Here is a 21,350-nt window from a genome sequence, read left to right as displayed (position 1 = left end):
ATTCTGATCAGTCCTCATCTCTGTGGTGTAATTTACGAAAAGGGATTGGGAGTAAAGTGAAGAAACAGCCAAAATGTGGAAATTCTCTCTCTAACATAAAAGATGCAGCACTGCTTGATTAACCTGAGGCTACATTTAAATGTGTCATAAGGCACAGTTAACTTCTAAGTTTTCTCTGTCACATTCATCTTTTCTCCTGATTCATTAATTTATTCTGCATTACTTGTGGGGATCCATTTAAGCAATATTCTTGTTTAAGTGCATTTGCTGAATATTTGCAATTCAGTAAGACGACAGCTGGCAAATGTCTCCCAGTTCAACATTCTTGAACTGTTAATTATTAAATTTATATACTATGCATCCCACTCTGAAAAGTGACTCTGGGCAGCTAGAAAATTCTAGCTAGAACTAGAAAATTTATACCCAATTTGAGCACTCAGTTGTGCCAATGCATTTTTAATTCTGGTACTAGAAATGTCCTTAATAATGAAGAAAAGCAGATATTTCAAACTCTGGGCTTCAGGCTAAATACACAGCAGTCCCCAACTTAACATGATTCACTTAACAATCACAGTGATTTGTTTAACAACTGTGGAAAAAAAGGTCATAAACTCACTCACTGGGACACAACTCATCAACTGTCTTGCTTAGCAACAGAAACGTTAGGCTCAGCTGTGGTCATAAACCAAGGACTACCTGTAATGCTTAGATGGGTCGGTGCTTCTAAATTGGGTCTGGGTTAAACCAACCTGGTCCCTGCAGATTTGTTGAGAATGCAGCCATTTTGATTATGAATTCTGGAGTTTGCCATCCAGTTTAGCTGTGACAACCATCAGTGCCAGCACTAGGAAATGAGTTTCCTATCTTCTATAGCAAAAGCCCACATTTTATTATTGAGCTATGGGTCTTCCTAAGACTGGACCTTAATGTATTTATGCCTGCCCATTATCTTCCCATTATGGGGATTTCAACATCCATTTTCTATCTTTTTTACAGCCATCGCTATTCTGATCGGTGCCACAGAAGTGGGCCTTTCCTCCTATCCGTTCTTTGCTTGCCTTTCAACACACATGCAGATCACGGGGGCCACACTTGGATTCCTTTACACAGGAGCTTGGTGAGCATCCTGAGAAATTGGCTTGATTGTGCATAAAATGACGAGCACCAGAAAGAAGGTTGTGAGAGAATCTGATAAAATGTCTGCCCACAGCTGACATATTTCCAGGAAGAGAATATGTTCAAATAGTTAAGGGTTTTCATTACTGTTCAGTTCTACTAGCCAGCTTTATCATAGAAGGCTATCCCAGTTTCTTTTCAAATGCAGTTGTTAGTCATGAACAATGCCGGTAGGTTTCCACCATTTCTTTTTAAAATGGCTCATTTGCTTTTGAAAACCACCACAGCTAACACCAGATTGCCATCGTTTGTTCTGTCCCCATATTGTCACACTGGGTAGATATCCATCTGCTGAACCTTGCAGCTAAAAAAATCAATCATTTTAAATGCTTCACAGAAGACAAGAGACAAGAGGAAGACAGAGCACTGAGAATGAGACAGTGTAACATTTGAGAAATATGGGAAAGAATTCTGAATGAATGTTTAGAGAAATGGATTGTCTGGTCCTTTTCAGAACCTGGGAGAAAAATCCCTGGAAAAATAGATGGCGAAATCCCCATACAAGGAAGTAACTCTGTGGCACAGATCATATAATAAGCTAGGCTGAAATGCAACTGGCAAGCTGGTGCTTCACTGTGTTTTTTACAAGACAAGCCCATACGGTTTGGCTGTAATTCAGTGTCTTGTGTGACTGCAGACAATTGAGTAAAATGGAAAATCACAGATCAGTTAAGTACGTGTGGGAGTGTGACAGCTTATTACCTAGGCAGCTCTGTGCATAGCCCTAGCTTCACATATTTTCCTGCCAGAGATCAAGCAACTGGGAGTTCCTTCTCTCTTTCGCCTTGTCCACAAATCAAGACAGACCTGCCATGTTCTCTTGTTATCTCTGGGGAACTTTAGGTCCAGCAGCAATCTCCTATTTCTTCATAAACAAATGAACACCCAAAAAACAATGTTTTGTTATTCATTAGCTAGTTTATCTAGTTTGGTTCCATGTTTTTATGATACATCATGCTTTGTCTTATCCTCAGCTCACAGAGGAAACAGTTTAAAGTTATCTGTAGCTATTCCAATTTTAAAGTTTTATTCCAAAAGATTAAAAATCTGTACCAAAAATTCAAGAATGTTTCCAGACTGAGGCCAACTGACAAAGAAAAGAAAAACCTGTAAAAAAAAAAGAAGAAGAAAAGAAAAAGAAGATGGGAATTGTAGGAGAAATCCAAATGAGATTCCCAGTACTTTCCCAAACAGTATTCTATATACAGCCACAGCGAGGTGGACAGTTGAAATGAAAAGAGTGGCTGTAAATCACACTGCTGTTAGCACCAGCTGGACTCAATGAAAGACCAGGATTCTGTGGGTCCTTCTGGGCTTTTGTACTATCCAGAGAGAGAGGATGGTAACAGAGGAAACAGGAGGAATGCCAGTTTGGCAGCTTGATCGACAGATGTCAGTCTGTTTGAAAGCAGGAGGAATCTGGTGGTGTATCCTGGACAGGGGTTTAGTGGGGTGGGGTGGGGAAGGGGATAGATGGATGAATGAATGGACAGTTAGACAGACAGAAAGTCAGAAGAAAATCACCATAATAAAATTAGCAGTTTTTAATTAATGGTCAACAATTAGCAGTTATAATTAATGGTCACAGTTTGTGACCATTATTGTGAGTTTGCATACTTTTGTATAGCAAAAGTTAACGGTCAACAATTAGCAGTTATAATTAATGGTTACAGTTTGTGACCATTATTGTGAGTTTGCATACTTTTGTATAGCAAAAGTTAGTGACACACTGAAGGCCCCAGTATTGTCTTGGACCGGTTATCAAATAGGTAATAGGATACTGTGAGCTGTAGTCCCAGTTTAGGCATGAAAGTCAGCTGGGTGACCTTGAGTCAATCACTTTCTCTTAGCCAACCCACCTTACAGGATTGTTGTAGGGAAAATAGGAGGAGGAATTGGGTTGGATATGGATACCTGTACTTCTTATATTATGTAGGTACTCCTCGTTTCAGTCATAGGAACCTTATGCACGTTTATCACCCAGCATATAGATCTGAATTGCTCCTAATTAAAGTCCTCTCTACCAGTCTTGTGAAAACTTGACCAACCACTGAAAAAGATTGTGTGTGTATGTGTGTTTGTGCCATGAATCCAATAGCATTCATTGAACAGGTAATGCAATGTCCTTTTTTGAAACCTGAAGGTGATACAGACAAAGCTTGTCCATAGCAGCCATCCAAATGTTTTTGCTACTGTCTCACACCTTAATAGGCTCAGCTGTGTAGAAAGACAACAGCTAACTGGTGACTACAGATGACCATACCAGCCTGAAGCAGCCAAGGTGCGGCTCTCTGTTAATGGTTGATGGTGAAGAATAAGACATTTCCTATCCCATGAGTGGTGATGAAATAAGGAGAATTACCTCAGGATACCTTAACCTTACTCATTCATGAGCCATGAGATGAAGGCAAGGAAGCATCATGAGAACACAACAACAACAACAATAAGATGTTGGCAGGGCATATTTGTAGAAATTCTCTCTCTGGTTATGTTTTAGGAGCAGGACTTGCTTATTTGATTTGCATCAGTTTCTTGGGCTTCTGTAGGCCCAGCCACTGATTCATTACCCTGTGGGCTTCCTTCCTTGAAGCGAAATACCCAACTCTTTTGCATTGCAGCATGTGATTAATATAATGCTTTATTTCCCTTTCATTGGGAGATGCAGTTGCTGAGGAACATTCTTGGAGGAGTAGAGAGTTTCCATAGCATCACTTTTCTTTTGCATGTCCAATGAGACATCTTTTTCCATGTCATTCTTGTAGCCCGTCTCTACAGTTTTGTCTTTTTCTTTGCATTTTTTACTCCTTTCTATTTTTCATCCCTTTTCTTAGTTTGTATTAGTTTTTACTATTGCAATTGTAAGCTTTAATAAAATTATTTTTTTTTAAAAAAGTACTGGATAGGAGACTGACAGGAAACATCACAGCGGTAGAGGAGATGGGGTGATGAGTGAAAGTCCCACCTCCCCCAACAATAGAAAACAAGATTCTCTCTTGCTGGCAAGAAATCACTAAGAGTCAAGCTCACATCAAAAAAGATGTTACTTTTTATGTACATTAAAAGCAAAGTAAATTTCATAATGATAAATAGATTACAGAATACACTCATAATGCTGGGATGATCTGCTTTTTAGTAGAGAATATTCGTAGCTCAGTGTTGAACTATGAGTCCTTGTTGCTCTCTGAGGTTGGTTGTTTTCTTGCAGATGTTTCATTACCAAACTAGGTAACATCTTCAGTGCTAGTAAGGAGTGAGGTTTGCTCTCATTTTGTTGTGCCCTGTCAGTGTTGTCATGTCCTTGATTAGCCTGTTGTTTACTCTTAGCTTCTTTGACAGTTCTTGCTTGGGGTATTGTTTGCTTCTTGATTGTTCGTCTCAAGTTAATCTTGATGTTAATCTCTGCTCATCTGGGTATTGATCGCTAGTGAGCAGATGTTTTGGTCTTTTTGATCTGGTTTTATTAAAAATTTAAAAATAGATATTAAGTTATATTAGTATTGTTACGTCCTGAGAGTAATGAAGAGTGAGGAGGCTCATCTTGAACACAGCAGTCTTTTATTAGTAACAGCTTTTTCCAATCTGGCCATCTACGAGGCACGCAGCCTCTCTTAACAACTCAGAGACCCGAACATAATGGCAACAATTACTGAGTGCTTTTGCGCCTTGCGCGTGCGCACAAGGCCGGTGTCACTCAGTCTGGTCCCGGGTAGCTTTTGCAATTGCCCAGGACCTTGCAACGTCCCAAGCCTGCTTTTGCAGGCTCAGGACACAACAAGTATTAACAATTCTCATACTTTGCGTTGCCTTGGAATAGACTGGTGTAAGGATTGACTCTTAAGAAATCTCCCCCCCCCCCTCATCCTACAGCAGGGGTTCTCAACCTTGGCAACTTTAAGACTTGTGGACTTCAACTCCCAGAAGTTGTGGAATTGAAGTCCACAAGTCTTAAAGTTGCCAAGGTTGAGAACCCCTGTCCTACAGTATGCCTACAGGAAATTGGATGTTGAGTCCAATTTCTGAGTAGTTCAAATAAATACAATCCTAAAACAGCCCAGCAATAACTCTGTAGCTTTAGACTTTTAGTATAAGGTGTTCTCAGGTTCAGAGAAATGAATTTTCTCTTTAGTAAGACAACTGTGGGGTATCTTTCAGGTATATGTTCCTCCATGAATGTTTTCTCCTTGCAAGGCAGAAATAAAGGAATTTTTTTTCCAGTTAAAAAGCATGAAGCAACAAATTAGAAAAAATAAAAATAAAAAAAATCAATTAAGACATAGCAGAAACCCGGCAATTAGACATTGTTCACTTTAATAGCATAGTAGACTAGAAGGAGCATCTCTTTGCAATGAAACTACAGTAGAAATAGAGGAAAATCAATTCTGGAGCACGGAAGCTGTTATACCACTGTTTGGCTCATTATTGCTACATAGACTATGATATGGCATTGAAATAATAATAGGAAAAAAATCAAACTGATCAAATGTGTTCGGGTTATAAATTCGTTCAAATTACTGTGACATTTATAAAACAGGGTTATCAGGCCTGAAGCACAAAAATTTGGATTTTGTTAGAAGGCAGCAAAGATGGAGTAAATTCTTAAGTTTAGGCTTGGTTAATATAAGGATAGGAAATGTCCAGGAAATATCAGGATTAGACGCTGCAAATAACATCCTAGACCAGCGTCCCCCCCCCCAACCCTTTTGGACACCAGGGACCAGTTCCATGCAGAGAGGTTTTTCCATGGACCAGAAAGGGCATGGTTTCATGTGCTGCCTGCATCCCGCAGATGGGGCTTCGCTTGTTTGCCATGGTGCCAGTCCATGGACCAGGGGTTGGGGACCCCTGTCCTAGAACAAAGCAGTGGTCAACCACTTCCAATTAAATATTGCCAAGAAAACTGTAGGAATATATAGACGCAGTCACCAAAACTCAAGCTCAATTTGAATACGATACTTTTTATATTTACAATTTTTATCATAATGTATTTTCAAATACCATATACTAGTTATTTTTTTCTATATGACCTATTCATCTGTGTATGTATGTGTGTATGTCTGTATTTGTTGTATATATTAAGATATTATAGAACTCTGATGATTTTGTTTCCCCCATGTTAACTCTCCCATCAATTGCTTTTTGGTAATGGAGGATACTACTGTCACATCAGAGAGGTGGGGCCTCATGGATCCCTCTGATGTTCAGGTGAAATGCTACAAAAATCAAAGCAAATCAAAGATCATGGATTGCACTGCTGAGATTAGGTATCCTGCATTTTTCTGTATTTCTATGATGTAAGTACGTGGATCTGAGGAGTATGAATTTCGTCCAATTTTACTGATAGATCATGGGTTGCACTGTAGATATGGCAAAGCCTAATATTTTGTTTCTTACTCCTGCTATCCCCTCAGTAACTAAAAGGTTACGAAAAAATCTGAACATTCTATTCTGAGAAGCTGATTAATTCTTAATCTTATCCCATGATTGATGCTGGTCAGTTTCTATGGCTACATAAGATTCTGATGAAATACATGTGATTAGATTTAATTTCAGGACTTTGATTTTGTAAGCTATGTTTCATAACTGAAGTTCTTCCTTTTATTTCTTTGTTTGTTCTGGCAGGTTTGTAACTATGGCTATGCACATTGGACAGTGCCCACACGGAGAAGTTAGTATGTACCTATTTAATAACAGTGCAAAATGTGGATCTCTTTCTTTCTCTCTCTCTCTCTCTCTCTATCTCTCTCTCTCATTCATCTCTCATTCTCTCTCTCTCTCTCTCTCTCTCTCTCTCTCTCTCTCTCTCTCTCTCTCTCTCTCTCTCTCTCTCTCACACACACACACACACACACACACCCCTGCCTGTCTATCATCATTTAGCACTGTGGTAATATAATTGTGAAACACTTATGAATGCTCATCCTAGACATCTTATAAGTCAGCTACCTCTATCTTCCATGTACATTAGTTTACAATTCCTATCAGCCACAAAACTGAAATGAGCAATGACTATATTGTCTTCCTTTTCTTCAATGGGAGCTGTAACTGAAAGATAACCAACCTAAGAGGAAAGATTAAAGAGGCCCAGGAAACAAAATGTCTACTTCCATTATTGTATTCTTGAGAAAACCCAACATGAATTTTCCTCAATTCAATTTAATTCAATTCAAATATTATTTATACGTTTGGAAAGAGAAGCATTCATTATGGCACTTAAAGAATAGCATATAAAATAAACAGGGAACAAAGATGACTTGGAACAAGAGAAAGTTCAATGCTCAGAGGTGCCTGAGTCTCCATGGTGAATTTGTAAGCAAAGTGAGATTTATAATCCAGATTTCTTGTTGTATGGCTCATTGTAATAATTGAAAGACCTTCAATCTTTCTGGTACAATGGGTATAATTTGAAGAGGAAATTATAAAATGGTGACCATGGCATCTGTACCAATCATAAAACACCCAAGTATCAGAGACAAAGCTTATGAGTCACCAACTCCTATACATCCATGAATATGATATTGAGGGCCAAAATTTTAGTCATTGTTGCTACAACAGCTAATTGTAAAACCGGTTGACATCCAGAAGAGAGCGTAAAATTTGGCACCATTTTCTACAGAATCAGTTTACAATATGGATACATACATGAAGTGGCATATACTACGAGGGCAATTTGGAAATAAACCTTTGTTTGGTTATCAATGACAGACACTTGCAGATACAGAACTTTTATTATGCATATTAGAAAGCTACAACTTTACATTACTTTTCGACATAATCACCATTCAAATTGTGGCACTTGTCATAACATCTGACAAGGTTTCAAATTCCTTAATAGTAGTCGCTTAGTGCCAAATCTGGGCTATGGGGGGATTATCAAAAACATCTCAACGGAAGCGCTTCAAAAGTTCTTGGGTGCATCTAGTGGTGTGCAGGCAAGCATTACCGTGAACCAACATCACACTGGAAGTCAGCATGCCCTGACGCTTGTTATGGATGGTTCGTCTGAGTTTTCATAACGTTTCACAGTAGACGTCTGAATTGATGGTTGAACCAACGCTCCAGGAACTTCACTAGCAGCACTCCTTTGGCATCTTCACATTTGGCGGGATTTTCTATGGCACCACTTCCGGTGTGGTTTGGTTCATGATAATGCTCGCCCGCACACCACTGAGCCAACGCTGTTCAAAGACATTTCTGCGGTCATGTGGACTGTATGATGTCACGAGTCTTCCCACCAGAGTGGTACCTATTTATCTTCTTGCATTTGCATGCTTTCAAACAGCTAGGTTGGCAAGAGCTGGGGTAAGGACAGTAACTCACCCTGTTGCTCAGGTCTCAAACCTGGACTGCCAGCTTCCAACTGACAAGCCCACTTTCTTAACTGCTGAGCCAACGGAGTCACTGATATGTACTGTAGCAGCTACAAATGTTGCTAGTTTTCCTTTTAACCAGCTATTTTTCTTGCTTCTTAACTGCAAGGAGAGGAAAGCTGTGCAAAACATTTCATGTCCCATTAAAGCAAACACTTTTGACTTCCATAAGCAGAGTAGTTAGAAATGGCTGCTTCCTGAATCTCTTTAACACTTCTGGTAATGTAATGTCTCCTGCCCGCTTGCTTTTCTTCAGTTGTTTCTCATGTATACCGTCATGCTGGGTCCTTCCTTTATGGGGAAAAAACGGGGAGATGTGAGCAAGTGCTGTCATGTCACTTTTAAGATGCTGCTGTGTAGCTCCAGGTGCAGCCTGGACAAAGGTGTAAAGAGAATCTCAAGGGTGCTTTGTAGCATTTCCAGCTAACACCAACAACAGGGAAAGCCTTTTTCCGTCAAGCCAGCATGTTTTAGACATGTTTCAATTTGGCAGCTGCAAAGCCACTTATGGATTTGCTGGCAGACGAAGTGAGGGCAGAAGGCCAGCCATTCAGCTGAGCTCTGGATTGAATCAGAGCCCGCAGTCCAACTGAACATTCAAAGTGTTAATGCTGAGGCTCAGAAGGAAGAGAGATGTGAGCAGCTTTTGTGGATGGCAACATATTGTGATCCTGTGGCTGAAGGGCTAATCATTAGAAGTCTGTCTGGCATAGCAATGATTCATTGTAGCACCAGCAGATAACAGCTTGATCCTATTTTTTCCCCCACAGATTTTGGGGTATTATGAGAAGGTCATTTTCTATTGGCCTTCCTTGTTCTGCCAGCTTTTCCTGCTAGGGAAATTTACCCACATGTTGATAAAAGCGTCATGGGCCCAGTTCCAGACAGGCCTTCCGACGGTAAGTATTCATGGAGTATTTCTTCCCCTTTGCACTCCATGGGTCCCTTTGCAAGAGTACCATGCCCTCCAGATGTTGCCCAATATCCTCACAATGCCCAGTCTAATGTCCAACACCTCCAATAACTGATGCTGTTGGACATTAGAACTCAACAGGATCTGGAGGGCTGTAAACATCCATCCCTATTTTAGGGGATCTTCTTGACTTATTTCCAGTTAATCCACCTAATTCTGAGAAAAGAAGATGGCACTATCTTATCAACAACCAATACTTTAAGATTTGGGTTTCCTTTATACATAATATGTGAAAGCTGACAAGTACTCCTCAGCAACTGCTCGTTGTTATGCTCAAATATATGATGGTGCTGAACAAGTGGTACTTATGACTGATCCTCAAAGTTCTGGCCATCACAGCACCTCTGTGGTCACATGGTCACCATTTGCGACCTTCTCTGCCTTTATTTTCTTGCCAAACCATTTCCAAGAGAAATGTGAAGCCGTAGTTCAGGGGTGGGGAATTATGGTTCTTTTATGATTTATGGACTTCAAATGCCAGAATTCTGGCTCAGGAATTCTGGGAGTTGAAGTCCACAAGTCAAAAAAAGGGTCATAGTTCCCCACGTCTGCTGTAGCTGGTGACATTGCAGGCAGCATCCATCATTGCTTCCATCTCTCACCTCTATACAAAAATATGTTGTGGAAGGGAAGATATTTTCAAGTTACTTTCAAAATACTTTGGATAAATGACACACTTTTATATTCATGCTAAAGATGAATTAAATATTAGACATTCCTCTAATTCTATACTCATTTTCTTGGAAAAGTGATGGCAGATAGCTTTTACAAAGTCTTTAAAATGTTTTACATTCTCCTAGATATAACAATATCAAAAAGAGAAGCACAATTCTATACAATGGATACACACACACACACACACACACACACTTAACTCCCTGACCCAGACTCCACAAAACATTCTTGATTCTAGGTTGTGTTCTCTCCAACTGGTCATTCATTCAGGAGATCACTCCTATTTGTTCGTCTGTTTATCTATTCATTTATTAAATTTATTTGCCATCCATCTCACCACTCTGGACTGCTTACAACATTAAAAGCAACAAAACCATAAAGTAGATAATTCTAATAACAATAATAATAAAAACACAGATTGTAATTAAATATGGGGAGGGATGGAGTATGATGCAGGCTGCATGGGTGAGGAGGGGGATTTTTTTCCTGGTCCATCAGCCACTTCTAGCGTGACACTGCTCTGTTCCTTATTTCTAACCATTTCTGACCATTGAAAGGTATAGGTCCTAAAACAATAAATATTTTTTCTTTCCTGCAGGACAACCCTACTTTACTGGAGACCCATCATGCCCAATACGTCCAACAATTGTTGAGGAAACCTCCACTGCAGTGAGGATGCTCATTTTGTTTGAGGAACATTTCTTAGGAAGTCATATATACCATGTATTCTTAATTTCTAGGGACAGTTCCCTCAGCAATCTGCATTTTGTTTTCTGGGGAACCTCTTCCTAGCTCCCATGAAGATGAAGGGAGGGAGTGGGGAGGAGCATTCAGTCTAGCCAGATTATGTTACAGATAGTTCTTGACTTACGACCACATTTCAGGCCAGAATTTCCATTGCCATGCCAGGTGGTTGTTAAGTGAGTTGCACTTAATTTTGTGACCATTTTCCCCATGGCTGTTTAGTGAATCACTACAGTTTATGTGAATTGTGTGATTGTGCAGCAAATCTGGCTTCCTCCCATTGACATGGCTTGTGGGAAGCTGGCTGGGAAGGTTGCCAATGGCGATCGCGTGACTCTGGGATGCTGCAACCATTGTAAATACACACCAGCACCTCAATTTTGATCACATGACTGTGGGGAAGCTGCAATGGTCGCAAGTGCAAGGACTGGCTGTAAGTCATTTTTGTGAGAGCTGAACAGTCGTTCAGTGAATGGTTGTAAAATGAGGACTACCTGTAATTATAGCTTTATAGCAAAATAATATTTGCCCTGCATGTTTTTGGTTTCTGGTCTACCTTGAAGGGCTAACAGTAAATAATCTCAGAGTCTTTCCCCATATCAATGACAGATACATTGATATGGGGAAAGACTCTGAGAAATAATTGTCGTTGCTTTCATTTGGCACATACTGACATTGTTGTATGAAGATATTAGTCACAAATAACTAGCTCAATGGTGCCCTTAATATCTAGTTCTGAAAGAGATCGACAGGGTGAGATTAAGGGCAAACGATGCCCTAGTCTTAGTGCAATAATGCTGTCCTTTGGACCTGTCATTGCTCAAACCACAAGTTATTAAGATTCAAATTTTTAAACTTTAGTTACTCATCATGTTAAAGAAAACCTTTTTTTACTATCTTGAGTAAAGTTGAATAGGGCAGTTAAGGAGAGAGACAAAAAATATGAGTAAAATCCTGTGTGGCAGTGAAAGAGTTAAGGGCATGATGGTGGTGGTGGTGGGGGGAACTCCGTGGTGCCCATTCCCTTCTTTTCTTCAAAGGTTAATCCAGGCCTGGGAATTGGTAATTCATTGGTAATTCAATTAAGTTCCCTTGCCGTTACTGTGTTCCCTGAATTGCAGCATCTTTACCATTTCTTAGAACAGGGTTTCCCAACCTTGGCAACTTTAAGACATATGGACTTCAGCTTCCAGAATTCCCCAGCTGGCTGGGGAATTCTGGGAATTGAAGTCCACATGTCTTAAAGTTGCCATGTTTGGGAACCTTGCCCTAGAAAGAGAAAATAGTTTGAACTGACTGACAGCCAATCTAATATAGAAGCTCAGTATTAGACTAATATAAAAGTGGATAAAGGGATGTGATATTGAAGAAGTCTGCCTTTTGATTAAGGTGAAAGAAGACAAAAAGTGAATGATGGCAAGGAAGTTTAACCTCTTGTTACCTGTCTCCTCAAAACTGTCCATATTGTCTTTCTTAAAAACAGGAAGCCTCAGAAATCTTGGATCCAGCAGAAAATCTATGAATGGGATCCTTATTTTCAGTTTCCCAGCCAAATGATCAGTACAACTGTGCTAGCCATCATTTGCCTTTACATGGTAAGTCAAAGAGTTGTGGGTCATGCAAAACATGCTGAACTAGGAAAACATGGGTGTTTCCAATCTTATTTCACTAATTTTAAACTCAAGGCATTCTGAGTATCAACTGCTATTTGTAATCCAAAAATAAACATTGGATTATAGAATTTTATTTGTAGAACTACGTCCGTCTTCAGTATACTGGGCACAAAAAAATAATTTATTCCAAATTGTGACAACTTAAGACAATATTAAAATAGTGTTGTTGCAGTCATCCTTCTTTTTGTGCCTCACAAACAAAAATATAGAAATGTTCATGTAAATCCTAATCTCCATTCTTCTTTATAACATCTTTCTACCCAAAATTGTGTAGAAACAGTCTGCTTTGCAGGAGCAATCCCACTTAATGAAACTGTTGAGGATACATGAATTATGTTTTGTTATATCTGTTTATGAAAAGACATAAGGTTAAGTTCTCAACAGTCCCGCTCTATAACACTGGCCTTAATATTATACTCATATCATAAGAAAGAGTTCTATAAAAAGTTTATTTTTGTTATTTTCAGAGATTTAGCTACTGATGGCTACTGATTCTTGATTCACTTTCTTCTACAGAAGTTGTGTGTGTGTGTGGGGGGGAATCCCTTGTCAATTTCTTCCTCTGTCCATTGTGCAGCTGTGGGCTATGCCTTCACTTAGGTCTGTTCCCTACACAGCATTTTTTGGGGGGGGGCATTTCTCAAGGTCTTTTTCTCACACCTTTACAATCACTGAATTACTGCTTCTCTCTTTCTCTTCCAGTTTGCTGTGATTGAGTATTATGTTTACAAGCTGGTTTCATGTACACTGGTAATTCTGATATCAAATTATGAAATGCTCCCAGCTTCCAGCAATGTAACAGATATCCAACCCTTAAAAGAATTCATTGAAGTCATGGAAGGTATAGTCATGAGGGCATCAGACTTTTTAAAATTAAATCTTGGGTTTATTACATATGCAAATATTGGCCACAAAATTGAATATTGGTGATGGCTTTTTGAGCCTTGCTTTATGGATTTCATGTTTAAATTTTAAAAAAAAAATGCAATGGTTACAGTTTTTAAAGGTGATGTTTTTAAACAAAATGTTAACTGTGAGGTCTTTGAAGTTTAATAAAACAAAATGATTTGTTAAAGGGGATAGAAAATTATTTCCCATTCCTTATGCTAAGAAGACATAATACTGTTAAAGAAACATAAGGTATTGTCCATAATGGTTGCCTTTTCATTTGCACATCAGTTTAACATCTGAATTGAAAAACAGCTGAGATATAACTGGACAAGGATAAAATAAATTACTCTAAAGTTTATTATTTTTGTCTATGCTTGGTGCTGGTTGAGTATGGAAACATGAATGGCACTTGATTGTGGGGATTGTGGACAGAATAAATCACCAACGTTGCTTCTCAATAGGTGTGTGGATCTTCACTGTTGGCTCCGCTTGTCTCACAAGTATCAGCTACGTGTTCCATATCCTTGCCTGCTACAGGTATGCCTTGATCTTCTTTCTGAGTTTGTGATCCACTACTGCAGTGGTTCTCAACCTATGGGTCGGGACCCCATTTGGGGTCGAACGACCGTTTCACGGGGGTTGCCAAACAACGCAGTCCGCCATTTCCCCCCCCTTTTCCTTAGCTGTGCTACTCCCTTTTATTCTATTGGCTTTTGAAAGCCAATAGAATAGACTCTCTTGAATAGAGTCTAATTCTATTGGCTTTCAAAAGCCAATAGGAATTGTCCAGGCTGTCTCTGCCCTGCTGAGTCCGCCAAAAGTCCCATTCTGCAAACGGTGCTGCACCAGTTGAGTAGTCCTCGACTTACGACCGGTTGAGTAGTCCTCGACTTACGACCGGTTGGGGGTCGCGGCATTAAAAAGGTTGAGAACCACTGCTCTACTGCTCATCTTCTGTTCTATTAAAACATATGTTTTAAAGGAGTTCTGAAATTCTACCTCGAAAATGTGCCTGAATGCCTTTGTTTTCTAGAAAACATATCAAGAGGCTACGGGCAGGTCAGAAGGAATTCCTTCCGACACTATTTAGCAAAGTTTCATCTTCGCAAAGCGCGGTGAGTTCTGAGTTTTCTCTAATCCTGGTTAATGTCTTCACATCCAACTAATTTTTAAGCAAAATCTTTTTTGTGGCCTTTCAGTCAGAATTCTATCAAACACCCTCCCACCCACACTCAATAAACTAATCCCCTTGCAGTTTTTGCATTTGGTCTTGCTAGTTTCACTTTGTATTGGAGGACAATGGCCGCATTCTTCTAACCATCAGGCTCATATACAGATTTCACAATAACCAAGAATAGCCTGCATTTTAAGGTGAGAGTAAAATCTATTCCACCGTTGCCCTTCAAAGGACAAAGAGATTGGAAATAAATGCTAAATATCCACCCATCTTAAAGTCTGAAGAATTTGCTGAGTTTCACTTACAATCATGTATTTAAAAGTCATGGTCATTGGCATCCACAGGTTGCATCGGTGTGTCAGATAAAATTTAGACTGGGTAGGAATGTGTCCAATCCCATCACTCGATAGCAACTTTCTCCAATCACTTAATATAAATCTGCCCGAAAAATTATGCATAGTGTGTATGCACAAGACTGCTTCCCCCAGATTTTTCCTACTACAGAAATTATATAGGCAGAAGTTCAGTGATGGGATTCAGCCGGTTTGCACCGGTTCGGCAAACTGGCTGAAGCCCTAGCCCTTTTTGCAAGGCCCAGAATAGACTGCCAGAAGTGTGTGGATGCCACTTCTGGAAATCCGTTCTGGGCCTCAGAGGCCAAGAGAATGCCTCCCAGGCCCAGAACGGCTTACCAGGAGTGTGTGGATGCCGCTTCTGGAAGTCTGTTCTGAGCCTGGGAGGTCTGGGGAGGCCTTCCAGGCTCAGAATGGACCACCGGAAGCGGCATCCACGCAGAGAACAGGTTGTTCACGTATTTGAATCCCACCACTGCAGAAGTTCAACAGTTCCCTAATCCATCCAAATACATTTCCAGTAGATACAGCTGTTGGATTTCTGCCTTCTGTATATTGAAAGGCTTTCTCTTGCTAAATGTCTACTATTGTAGCTTGAACTATTCTGTATAAATACATGCTATTCTTAAGAGTAACAGCACAGTGAAGTTTACACAAGAGCTACCCAGAACAGCAAAATCTGGACAATCTTTAAATAGAGGCATTTTTTTTTCTGTATCTCTGATGACATTTAATAGTGGTCTGGATTTTGCAGCCCTAAACAAGCTCCATCCTGAACGAATTTCACTTATTTGCTACAATTGGATGTTTCATTTATTCCTTGTCAATTCTCAGTAAGCACATGGGTTCCAGGTTTGGAAGATATCAGAATTTATGTATAAGTTTTAACGGGTAAATAGTTTTGTCAATAAAGCTCTGAATGAAAGGCATACTTGATCATATGTTCTTTGTGTTTATGCATTTCTATGATAGGAAAGGAAAAACAGATACTGTAATTTCAGTAAGTTTTCAGAAAGGGGTGGTATCTTTGTTCTTTTTCTTTTTTTTACATTATATGTGGTATTTAAAAAGCACATTGTGGTTCTTCAAATAAGTATCAGGCATTTCTTTCAGTTAAAATCAGTGGAATTTCAATTGGCTAATACATTAATTAGTTGGCAAAATGCCTATATAAATATCTGTCCTTTTTAAAAATTGTTTTCATATTAACAGGGAGCAATTGCAAGATATTCTGGCTGGCAAATTGCCTATCTCCTTTGGGGTATGTATCGTATAGTGTAAACATATCATTTTCCCTAGCAAAGTGGAGTGCCCTTGATATGGCCTTTTCAATTGGTTGCTTGTGCTTTCTTTTCTAGGCTACCTGGTCATCCATATCATACAGTGCCTCTTTGGGGTGATGCTCATTTACGGTTTGGTGCTACCTATAAAGCATGGCCAGGGGATAGAAATGGCTAAAAATTTGGGAACTGGCATGTAAGTGCCTTTGATTTTGCTAGGATTTGCAGAAAACGTGTCCCTTATTGTCTGCTGAAACACATGGAGAGGCCAGTTCTGCAGTGAGGGGTCTCTGGAGCATGAATATGGGCATACCACTTGGTGGGGGTAGGTTACTGCTGTGGATATTCTAATTCTGGGGATCAAATAGACAGGCTCAAAACTTGTACTCTCCAGTTTACATATGAATATTTTTTTCAGTTAGCTCAAACCTCGTGCCAGTTCATAAAATATATTTCTTATATTCATGAAATTAATATTAGAGGACAGCTTCACCCAGCTGCACCCTTTGTTTATGACTTCCCTGTGAGAATTTCTTGATGTTTTAAGACATTTATCTGGATGGAGGCCTAGGCTTAGCTGTAGAGGTGCTTTTGATTTGAGTGATTGGGATTTAAAAAATAAAAAAAGTTTATGTGTTTGCCTGTGTATCTATTAGATTTTATTCTGCCTTTATTTTGGTCAACTCCGCTCTCTTTCATGTAAAATACCTAAAATAAAGAGCTGTAGATACATAAAAGTACCTTCTTTCATCTGGGGTGCAGACTTGCACAGCTATAACTTATTTCTGCCTTCTCCCCTTCAGCTTGACCCTTGCCATTGTCATAGGGTTCATCTTGCTGCAGATTATGACAGCCAGCCAATTTTTCCTCCAGCCAAAGATTTTGCAAGATGACAAGGAAAAGCCTTTGGCTCTTGATAACAGGTGAGTTCCCCTTAATTAGGTCACGATTCCTTATTTTTTTAGGAACGATATTTCATTTCTGAAGCTGAAGTAAACTTGAAGTAAATGAATATGTTATCGCATCAAGCGATCGTTTAAAATAAAATATTTTAGGCATAAACTTCATTCATGTTTTATTTGGAACTACCCCAAATTATATAGCAGCGCATTCAAGAGAATATCTTTTCCATGTCTAAGAAGAGAACTTGGCCAATTCAAACAGACTGCCCAAGTTCTAGGTAGAACTTGACAACCATGTAATAGTAAAGTTGGAAGGGACCTTGGAGGTCATCTAGTCCAACCCCCTGCTCAGGCAGGAAACCCTACACCATTTCGGACAAATGGCTGTCCAGTCTCTTCTTAAAAACTTCCAGTGTTGGAGCATTTACTGCTTCTGGAGGCAGGTTGTTCCACTGATTAATTGTTTTCACTGTCAGGAAGTTTCTCCCTAGTTCTAGGTTGCTTCTCTCCTTGATTAGTTTCCACCCGTTGCTTCTTGTCCTGCCTTCAGGTGCTTTGGAAAATAGCTTAATTCCCTCTTCTTTATGGCAGCCCCTGAGATATTGGAATAATGCTATCATGTCCCCCCTTGTCCTTCTCTTCGTTAAACTAGACATACCCAGTTCTAGCAACCGTTCCTTATATGTTTTAGCCTCCAGTCCCCTAATCATCTTTGTTGCTCTTCTCTGTACTCTTTCTAGAGTCTCAACATCTTTCTTACATCGTGGTGACCAAAACTGCATGCAGTATTCCAAGTGTGGCCTTACCACTTCTCCGAAACTCTTCCTATTTAAATTAATAATTAACATATAATTAAAAAATAATCATCAGAAGAAGCGGGGACCCTTTTGACAGATATCCACAGTCGGGTCCTCAGCCATGAATCAATATGAATCTTTCCAATGGTCATTTATTTGTACTTTCAGAAAAGTGTTCCATAATTTCAATTACTTCCTGTTCTTCTCTAATGTCATGCTGGGCCTGAGCGCCTGTCTCTTCCGGCTGTTGTGCAGCATTGTTTTGGGAGCCTGGCTGATTGCTCGGATTGATAGGACCATCATGCCTAAAGGCTACGAAGCAGCGGATATGGGTAAGAGCCTGACTTTCTCGGAGTTCTGAGACCAGACATTCCTTCAAATACTCCTGAATGGGAAAACGAGCGAACCAAGAGGTCCATTTAGTTGGGTCTTTTCATCAGTTTAACACATTTCTTCTCTGAATAAAGTATTAGTTAGTTAATGGGTTTGGTTAATTTAACTACAGATAGCCCACAATTTATAACTTACAGCCATTCATTTTGCGATTGTTTGACGTTGCAACGGATTTACAACTGGACCCTCGCAGTTAATGACCATCGGAGCATTCCCCCGTGTCACATGATCAGAATTCAATGCTTGGCAATCAGTGTGTATTTATAATGGTGGCAGGACATGTGATCACCATTTATGATCTTCCCAGCTGGTTTCTAACAAGCAAAATTAATAGTGGCAGCCGGATCTCTTTAATGACTAAATTATCTATTTAAAAACTGTGGTGATTTGTTTAACAACCATGGCAGAAAGATCATAAAATTGTCCATGGCTCACTTAACAACCATCTTGCTTAGCTATGGAAATTCTGGTTCCAATTGTGGTCATAAGTCAAGGATTACTGCATTTTCCAGCGTATAAGACGACTTTCTAAAGTAGTGGTTCTTAACCTGGGCGATATCGCCCCCCAGGGGGCGATTTCATTTTTCAGGGGGGCGATGGAATGAAAAGGGGCGACATGGGGGTGAAGGAACAAAAAGGGGGCGATATGGGGGCAATGGAACAAGACGTTTTGGGGACATTTTTGATTCTGCCCCTGCGGCTCCGAGCCTCCTCTGCCATTTGGAGAGAGAGAGAGAGAGAGAGAGAGAGAGAGAGAGAGAGAGGCACTTGTGCTTCTCTCTCTCTCTCTGATGCAGATTTGCCCCCTCACAGGGCTCCTGGTTGGCCCTGAGCCAGGGTGCCCCACCTTCTGAGACAAGCGCAGCCAGGAAGTCCATTTCCCTGGTTGGTCCCATACCAGGTGCACGTGGCCGGGGACCTGCGCAGGGGATCCCCACCAGGGCCTCAGCCTAGCGGGCCAGCCTTCCTGCAAGCCGCGGCCCTGAGGGAGAGCTGCCCCTGCAATCCCCAGCCATGGGACTGTTGGCCCAGCTGGCCGGGAAGGTGCGCCAGAGTCCTGGCTGCTTTGAGAGGTGAGTAGAAGATGGGGGGGAGAGAAAGGGAGGGGGAGGCATTTTCCAACCAGACCCGCGGGAGTGCCTCCTCCTGGGGTCCAGCGCCGGCTTCCTTGCCCTCCTCCTCCTCCCCTTCTTCCTCCTGTTGCCCCCCGGGCAGCAGTCCTGGCTGGGGTGGTGGCCGGCGGGGGCATCGCTCCCTGGGCGATGCTGGTGGGTCGTGGATGGCCGGGAGCGTCGTGCGTTGCAGAGCAGCCCCAGCTCCTCCAGCAGCTCATGGGGGTGTTCTGCAGATGCTCTGCGAGTTAAGCCCGGGGACCCTGGCGGCGCGAGGGGAGGCTTGGTGATGCAGCCAATGGGCGGGGCATTCTGCAGATGCCCCGTGGCCCCGACTTGAGCTCAGGGACGCCAGCAGCACGTGGGATGGGCTGCCAACATGACCATGAGCCGGGGAGTCCCTGCAGGCCCGGCGGGCAGCGAAGCTGGGTGCCTCCAGCAGCGACGGGGTCTTCTGCTGCCTCCTGCCCCCCCCCGTCCCTTCGGTGCCCTCTGCCTTTCATTTTCTCTCTCTCTCTCTCTCTCTTTCTCCTCACCTGGAGAAAAAAGGGGGAGGGAGGGAGAGGAAAGAGAGAATGAGAGAGGGAGAGGGGAAAGAGAAAAAGAGAGAGAGAAAGAGAGGAAAGAGAGAGAAAACGCAAGTGCCTCTCTCTCCCCCCTCTCTCTCCTCACCTGGAGAAAGAAGGGGGGAGGGAGGGAGAGGAAAGAGAGAAAGAGAGAGGGAGAGGGGAAAGAGAAAAAGAGAGAGAGAAAGAGAGGAAAGAGAGAGAAAGCGCAAGTGCCTCTCTCTCCCCCCTCTCTCCTCACCTGGAGAAAGAAGGGGGAGGGAGGGAGAGGAAAGAGAGAGGGAGAGAGGAAAGAGAAAAAGAGAGAAAGAGAGAGAGGAAGCGCAAGTGCCTCTCCCCCCCTCTCTCTCTCACATGCACAGAGTGGGGGAAGAGGACTGGCAGACCAAGAGCAGAAAGAGGGAGGGAGGGAGGGAGGGACGGAGGAAGAGAGAGAGAGAGAGAGAGAGAGAGAGAGAGAGAGAGAGAGAGAGAGAGAGAGAGAGAGACCCTTTTGACATCTAAAATGAAGATAACACTGACGATATATATATAATAAAGGTAAAAAAGGATATATGCAGTGTTATCTTCATTTTAGATGTCAAAAGGGTTTTGCGGCTCCCAGTGTTTTGTTTTCGTTGAGAAACAGGTCCAAGTGGCTCTTTGAGTTTTTTGGGTTGCTTACCCCTGCTCTACCCATACAGTGGCTCACCATTGGCCAGAATGGGCAGTGATGGAGGGGGGAGTGCTTCTTTTGAAACATCGCATGCTGTTTTTTGTGTCTCTTTGTTTTGTACTTTTTTAGCATGCACTCCAGTTCGATATTATATTTTCTTTGTCACTTTTTAATCCTTTTTACAGTGTGCGTGACTATATATACTTTCCTCGAATCTTAATTTAGTTTCAGAGTTTTCGTCTTGAAATTCTTAGTTCCTGCATTGCGTTTGTTCTTATGCCCTTTTTATATTTCTTTTTGTATCTTAAATTTCACTTGTAATTCAATCATTAAATGTTACTGTTTTTCTTTTCGGGCATTTCACTTTCTTGCAGTTGAATTTTGTTTTCAATGGTCATTACATTTAAGTGTCTTGAATAAATAAGACAATAATGAAATACATGTATCACGAAATTTGGGAATAAAGTGACGGGTGGCACCAAAATTTTTCACACAGTTGAGATATGGGAAAAAGACTGGAAATAAATTATTTGCATCATATGTCCTGATGACAATTTTAAAGAAAACAAAAAAAAGTGTTTGCATAAATTGAAGAATTATTTCCTATGTTGTGATT

At 41.0% G+C, this 21,350-nt stretch overlaps 1 protein-coding gene across 5 annotated transcripts in view; it reads left to right on the top strand.

Annotated features, from left to right (window-relative positions):
* Positions 1 to 21,350, top strand: part of LOC120303792 (stimulated by retinoic acid gene 6 protein-like) — a 28,580-nt gene that overhangs the window by 4,284 nt on the left and 2,946 nt on the right. For 3 of the 5 annotated variants that reach the window (XM_039333594.1, XM_039333597.1, XM_039333596.1), the window contains 12 exons: positions 997 to 1,117; positions 6,796 to 6,841; positions 9,314 to 9,442; positions 10,790 to 10,860; positions 12,419 to 12,530; positions 13,311 to 13,449; positions 13,961 to 14,036; positions 14,533 to 14,614; positions 16,242 to 16,290; positions 16,388 to 16,505; positions 17,113 to 17,232; positions 18,177 to 18,340. In XM_039333594.1, coding sequence (XP_039189528.1) covers positions 997 to 1,117; positions 6,796 to 6,841; positions 9,314 to 9,442; positions 10,790 to 10,860; positions 12,419 to 12,530; positions 13,311 to 13,449; positions 13,961 to 14,036; positions 14,533 to 14,614; positions 16,242 to 16,290; positions 16,388 to 16,505; positions 17,113 to 17,232; positions 18,177 to 18,340 — 1,227 coding nt within the window. Of the gene's footprint in view, positions 1 to 996; positions 1,118 to 6,795; positions 6,842 to 9,313; positions 9,443 to 10,789; positions 10,861 to 12,418; positions 12,531 to 13,310; positions 13,450 to 13,960; positions 14,037 to 14,532; positions 14,615 to 16,241; positions 16,291 to 16,387; positions 16,506 to 17,112; positions 17,233 to 17,951; positions 18,341 to 21,350 lie in introns of those variants that run through there. The other 2 variants (XM_039333595.1, XM_039333598.1) reach the window with 2 other exon arrangements.

The sequence above is a fragment of the Crotalus tigris genome, unplaced genomic scaffold, assembly GCF_016545835.1.
Source record: "Crotalus tigris isolate CLP2741 ecotype Arizona unplaced genomic scaffold, ASM1654583v1 scf7180000024506.7606697, whole genome shotgun sequence".
NCBI classification, from domain to species: domain Eukaryota; kingdom Metazoa; phylum Chordata; class Lepidosauria; order Squamata; family Viperidae; genus Crotalus; species Crotalus tigris.
This window is presented reverse-complemented; position numbering and strand designations above follow the sequence as displayed.